This window comes from Plasmodium inui (assembly GCF_000524495.1).
Source record: "Plasmodium inui San Antonio 1 unplaced genomic scaffold supercont1.2, whole genome shotgun sequence".
Lineage (NCBI taxonomy): Eukaryota > Apicomplexa > Aconoidasida > Haemosporida > Plasmodiidae > Plasmodium > Plasmodium inui.
In genome coordinates, this window is record NW_008481836.1 from 1,019,636 (window position 1) to 1,026,201 (window position 6,566).

Genomic DNA, 6,566 nt, shown 5'->3' on the forward strand with positions numbered 1-6,566 from the left:
CGAGCTACAATTTTCTGCAGTACCCAAAAAGGACCATGTGACTCCTTTTTTTTTTTTTCTTTTCTTTGGAGCCATTTTGTCGAGCACTTTTTTGAAGTTCTTTTTTAATTTTTAAGGATGCTCTGCGGAAAAAATGGTTGCCAGAAAAATAGTACTTGAAATAGACAAATGCAAAGGGGGCACGAAGGAGCGAACCCGAGTAACCTGGTAAGGCTGCTAACACGGCTAAAACTGCATACACGGCTAAAACTCCTAACACGGCTAAAACTGCTAACACTGCTAAAACTTCTAACACTGCTAAAACTGCTAAAACTGCTAATACGGCTAAAACTGCTAGCACTGCTTGCTTGTTGAGCCGGCAGACGAAAGAACCAAGCGACCAAGCAGTCGAGTGAGCTACGGCATAATAGGCAGCTGGAACAGGCACCGACGAAAATGATAAGGAAAGAGTCCAATATATACGAGAAGCTGGACCGGATAGTGTCCGATGTGTTGCGAAACATAGATGCAGAGGCACATGACCGGGGGAGTACAAATTATCTGGATGAAAAAAACACAAACGAACGGGTGTATAAAAAATTCTTCGAACTCTTTAACAGAGAGAGTTACTTAGAAAAACTAACACATGACGAATTAGTGGCAACATATAAAGACAAAAATGCACACAAATATCTATTTTACATGTTCGAGTGTTTGCTTAATAAAATCACCCAAACGAGGAATGTAAGACACCTAGATTTTTTATTTCTCATACTGAGATACATTACGTATCTGTGGCTTTTGCTATCCAACGATGACAAATTAGTTTTAATATTCTACTACTATTTCAAGTTTGTGGATTTGCTGTTTAATTTAAAATTTGTGAGATGTTCCTTTTTTGTGAATATTTACAATTTGTTGATTTATTTTTATATGAAAGATAAAAGGAGAAAAAAAAAAAAAATTGTCTTTCCAGTAAAAAAATTAACGGAAAAGGAAGCAGGCTTCCACATAAGAAATGTCATATCCGAATTGAACAAAATAATTGCAAATGAGAATGCTCATTTTATTGAGACTGTTGGGAAGGAAAACAATTTTGTGAGTCTCCAAAGTGATCTTCTGTCATATGGAAAGGAACAAAGGAACGATTTGCCACCAAATGCGGAAGAAGATGCATCTACATGCGCAGGGATGCAAAATGTGTATGATTACCTATGGGTTGGCTATAATCGAGGGGAAATCCAGCCTAAGGAAAAGAAACATAAAAATAAACATACAGAAAAGGTGAAATCAGATGGTGCTGAGGAAGAAAAGTCATTTTTCCTCATAACAAAATGTCGAAATTGGAATAATGAGAGTTCTACCTTTCCAATTTTCAGCCTTTTCCCAGTTAGTAGCTCATATAATCTCTTTTTAAACATTACGAAGCATTTGTTCAAAATTAGTGTCTACGATTTTGGTACCTTTTTCCCCTTCCTAAGTATGCTTAACATGGAATTTCTACTTTCCCATTTTCACCTTTTTGAAATTCTGCACTATGTCCAACTGGAGGAGGTGAACTCGAACATAAGTGACTCCAAAAACAAAACAAAAATTGTGTCAATTAGTTCGAGCCAACCTACGCCTTACAAAGCGAATGAGCAATTCACCACAGAAGGGAAGAAATCCCCCGCAAACAACGATGGGATTTTTTCAAATAATAATAAAAGTAACAAGAAAATTTTGTGGAATATCCTTTTTGAAGAGCTAAAAAAGGTATACATGGTAGACACGAAAAATGTGAATTATACATTAAAAATATTAAAGTACTCTTTTAGCTTTTTTCTGTTTGAGGAAAAATTTGCAATAAAAAGTAAAGAATGGGGAACTCGCGTGACAAATAAAAAACAACACACCTTCGCACTCATTTCGCAAATATATTTAAAAGAGTTACTAAAATTTAGCCTATCCTTTGTGAATAATTTAATGAGCTCTAGAACGCTAAATGAGGAAGTCGTCTTTAAGGCAATTTCGTACGTGTTTTATTTGCTTTCGAAATTGATATGCAACACGAGTAATAACTTAAGAAAGCACATTCTGCTCAATAACGATAATAATCTCACACTCGTTGCATTAATAACGTATATTTATAAATACTTCAAAAGGGTTTACTTGGACAAGAACGCAGCTGGAGATGTTCACAAGGGGAGCGGTAGCACGGTTGGAAGTGGTGGAGGTCAAAATAAATTGAAGTACACATTCGTGACGCTCCAGAAAGTGTACCAGAAAATTCAAGAGTGCTTGTACATCGTCCTAACCGTTGACAAATTTGTTGAAGGGAATGCCAAAAAAAAGTTAGCGCAATGTAGTGATGGAGCGATGCCCCATTTGGACGGGCATCACGGCCCGAGACAGCATGCAGATAGCTGCGACCTGTACTTTTGTATCACTATCAAGATCAACAAAATGAACATGTTCTATTCCAATTTGGACATTATCAAAATGCTTTCAGAGAAGGACAAGAGCGTGTTCAGGAAATATATATACACTATTAACAAGAACAATGAAAATTTTGGCTCTTTTTTTTCGTGTTTACTAAATATTGATTATAGCGAAAATCAGTATGACTTGGTTTTAAAAAGGTACATCTCCAATTTGAAGGAGAAAAAAAATTATAAAAATAAAAAGTTAATCAAGCTAATGAAGCCTTACCATTCCCCCCTCAAGTACATCATTTTGAAAAATGAAATTGACCAAGATGGGGCAAAAAAGAGTTCCGTAAGGAAAAGCACTCTGGCAGTGAATTCCTCTCATAGGAATTACGATATTCATACTTTGGGTGGTGATAAGCGGAAGGTTATTGACTTTCGAGCCAAAAGGAAGAGCATGTACGAGTTTGGCAGAGGTCAAAAGGAGAGTCATGATTCCAGCCCCCTCCAAGGTGACGACGGGATAGATGGAGACTCAGCAGATGGTCACAGAGTAGATGGCATCGCAACCGATGAAACTTCATGCGATGATGACCAAACTGATGATGACCCAACCGATAGTAGCCCCACCGATGAAGACTCAGACGATGGCGAAGAGAGCGAACCGAGTGACAACCCCGTAAGCTTCCCACGCAGTTGCCCTAAGGACTACTTTTCCGACGGACTGAAGCGCGCGAAAGCTTCCAGCCCCCAAGCAAAGGTGAAAAAAAAAGACATGCCGATATTTGAAAATTCGATCCTTCGAATCAAGAAGAAGCAGCTGGACAGAACCAACATAGATTTTAAAAACGTGTGCCATAGTATCACTCTGACCATTAAAAGGTGCATACTCATCTCAGACAGTATGATTACCTACTTCAAAACTCACCAAGAGTTTGAAGCTAACTTTAACATTTACGTGTGCAAAAATATATTTATTAATTTTTTAAGAGTTTGCCTCCTAAGCGCCAGTCTCTTTTCGTACCTCTGCGTTAAGCTTAACTATGACGAGATGCTGAAGCAGATGTATGACTCGAATTTTATCATAATGTCGTACAATATTTTTGACAAATATATCTGTTTCGTGTTGGACCAAGACGTCAAACGGTTGCACAAGTATAAGAATGTGTTGCAGGTGTATACCAGGCGGATGAATAGGGGGGAGGCAGGAGCTGGGCGTTCCGCTGGGGCCACCTCCTCGGTGAATCCGCCGAGCGCGGCGAAGGAGCAGAAAGAAGCCTTTTGCACGGTTACAGCATCTACGAACGCTTATTCCTCGTCTCACGCGCAGCTGCACCGGGATGATTTATACGACGTTCTGGGCGCCAGGGAGAGCCAACGCGGGAGAACCTTCTTACTGTCGGACCAAGATGAATTCATCGAGACGCTTTATCTCAACACGTTCATGATTGTGATAAACATCATCTCGGTGTGGGAAATGTACCTAGAAATTCCTATAGAAGTTCTAAACAAAATGAAGTACACCTTTTTCGAGCTATTTTACAACACCACAATTAAAATCATAAAATTTATAAAAAAGGATAAGGGGTTTTTCTTCCTATTGAACATTTTAAAGTTCATTTATTTCAAATTTCTCAGCCTTCCTTTTAATCCAATAAACATACACACCACAATAAAGCTGCACGACTTTTACGAGTTTCTCATTAATGCTGGTGACGAAGATGTGAAGAAAGAGGAGGAGCAAAAATTTAATAGTGAAAATATGTACCTAAATTCGATTAGCCCTGTGAAATTTTTGAATAATCCAGAGAATGACACACAGAGGAAGAACCTTACCAGTGTACAAAAATTAAGCGTAAGCTGTGATGACCGTGTACTGTCAAACGAGCATGATTACAATGTGCTTAGTGTAAATAAAAAGAAGAGGGTAAGCATGGGCGGTTTAGTTCCCGTGTTTTTAAATAACAACACCACCAAGAAGAGAAGGACGAACATTTACCCGTACACTTCATATGACAGCTTTGAAAATTACAATAACCGTTCCTACTGCACGGTGAGGAACGGCGCCACTACGGGTCACGCACACATGGGTGATAAAACAAGCGCGAGGGTAAACTACGATCTGCGCGAAGGAGAATACGAAAGTGAAAATGTTAATCTTAATGACAATGTTAATGACAATGGCAATGACTATGTCAATGCGACACCGAAACGTAATTATAACTATGCACAACCAGGCGAACGAAAAGAAAGCGACATTTTCAGAAATACCTACCTGAGCAACTACTACATCCCACACATTGATCTCCTATTCATCATTGTCGATTTGGAAGTCTTTTACTACTTCGAAAAGAAGGAGTATAAGAAAATAATCGTTTCCGTGGAGAACGTCTTCAAAAGCATTATCAGCAAATGTGATTACAACACCAAGGAGTATTTACGATCGTCCATTTCCTACATTTACAACTGCTACCAACAAGTGCATCTCCATGACAGCAAAATTAACATCCAAAGTTGCATCGTTATTAGGCACATATTTAACCTTTACATGAAATCTAAGGTCTTCTATTTGAGCAAAAAAATTAAAAAAAAATTAGGACACTACAAGGATAGCTACACCAATGATGGGGTGCTAAAAATGGGTTATAACAAAATTTATAATAGCCTTTTTAGCAGCGAAAAGTGGAAGAACTTTTTTTACATCCTCTACGAAAGTGACAACCTAGGACGAAACAAAAGAGTGAAAATTATCAACAATCTGCTGACTGTACATATAAACACTCTGCTTTTCTTGATATTTTATGAATACCTATCCAAGTATGTAACTAAAAAGTTCATATTTTTCTTCCGATTCTTCCTATTTCTGTTTAACAAATTATGTGTTGCCATTCTAAGTTTGGTGAATTCGTCAAACCATCTGGAAATTTTTAACCTTTTCGATTGGCGAAATATTACCCAAGGAAACCACGCACAAGAAGAGGAAGAACTGGCTAACAAGGTAAGGAGTGCCATTCGTCTCATTCAAACCGGCTCCATATACCCAAAGGATGAGGAAATATCTCCCTACAAAATTTACACCAGGGGGGGAAGACACACCGACGGCAGAAGTAAGCCAATTGTCATGATCGACATTGATGAGCTGCTAGTCACCTACATCCAGCTAAATTTTACGTTTTGCAGATCGTGCTGCTTTTTCATTTTCTTCAAAAATGTCTGCTCGCAAAAGTATGAAATAATTTTTAGGGAGAATTTCACTAGTAACTATTTTGAGCGCTTTAAGAATAACCGAGATTTGTTCGACCCCATGGATGCTGTAAAGGAGGGGAAGACGGGACGAAATGACCATTCGTGTGGGGAAAGCCACACCGAAGAAGAGTTAACCCCCTATGAGGAATCAACTCTAAATGACTCCTTTGACGAAGACTCGGATGACAACTACAGAAGCGATTCCAGCAGCTCAGGTCTTTCCCAGTCCAGCTTCACCCTCATAGAGTATACAAACTATTGCAACAGCGTAGATTATATTTTCCTAGAATTTATTTTAGAAAAAATAGAAGAAATGGACGTAGAATATTACTACAGGAATGTACTTAAGAATTGTTACTACGTGATAAAAATAGAAACACTTTATAATTACATATACAAGAATGAGCAACTGTTAAGCAGATTTGCTTGCCTAAATAATGTGTATTATTTGTACAAGCTGTACTATCACATGTTTGTGTGGTCCCGCAATAAGAGCCATGCCATGGGTAAGAAGAACATCGATGCGGAAGGAATCAACGGGAAGGAAAATTTATCCAGCCTGTACAATGACATCTTTTACATCTTCGACGTGAACCGCATCTTAGGGGAAACCTTCTGCAGCAGGTATGTGCATCTAGTTGACCAGCTGGGGGCCTCCGATTTCACCCCTAGTGGAACACCTGATAAAAATGGCAGAAATTCCTCCTACGGATGCACAAATGATTCTCTCTCAACTCACCGGAGAAGTATCGAAGAATCGCCCTACTTCCTGTGTGACATTTACAACTTCAAATTGAAATTGTTCCACCCTATAAATTTTGAAAAAAGAGACTTGCCCAAAGGAAGGAGAAAAAACCCATTCGATAACTTTCCAATGGTTAACAAAAATTATCTCCTTAACTTGAAGCAGAAGCATGCCAAAGTGAACAAGTA

The 6,566-nt window shown here is 38.6% G+C and overlaps 1 protein-coding gene across 1 annotated transcript in view; it reads left to right on the forward strand.

Moving 5' to 3' along the window:
- Positions 1-435: 435 nt before the first annotated feature.
- C922_00674 (hypothetical protein) overlaps positions 436-6,566 on the forward strand; it is a gene marked incomplete at both ends in the record, with an annotated part of 15,734 nt that continues 9,603 nt past the window's right edge. The window contains one exon of the mRNA XM_008816287.1: positions 436-6,555. Coding sequence (XP_008814509.1) covers positions 436-6,555 — 6,120 coding nt within the window. The remainder of the gene's footprint in view (positions 6,556-6,566) is intronic.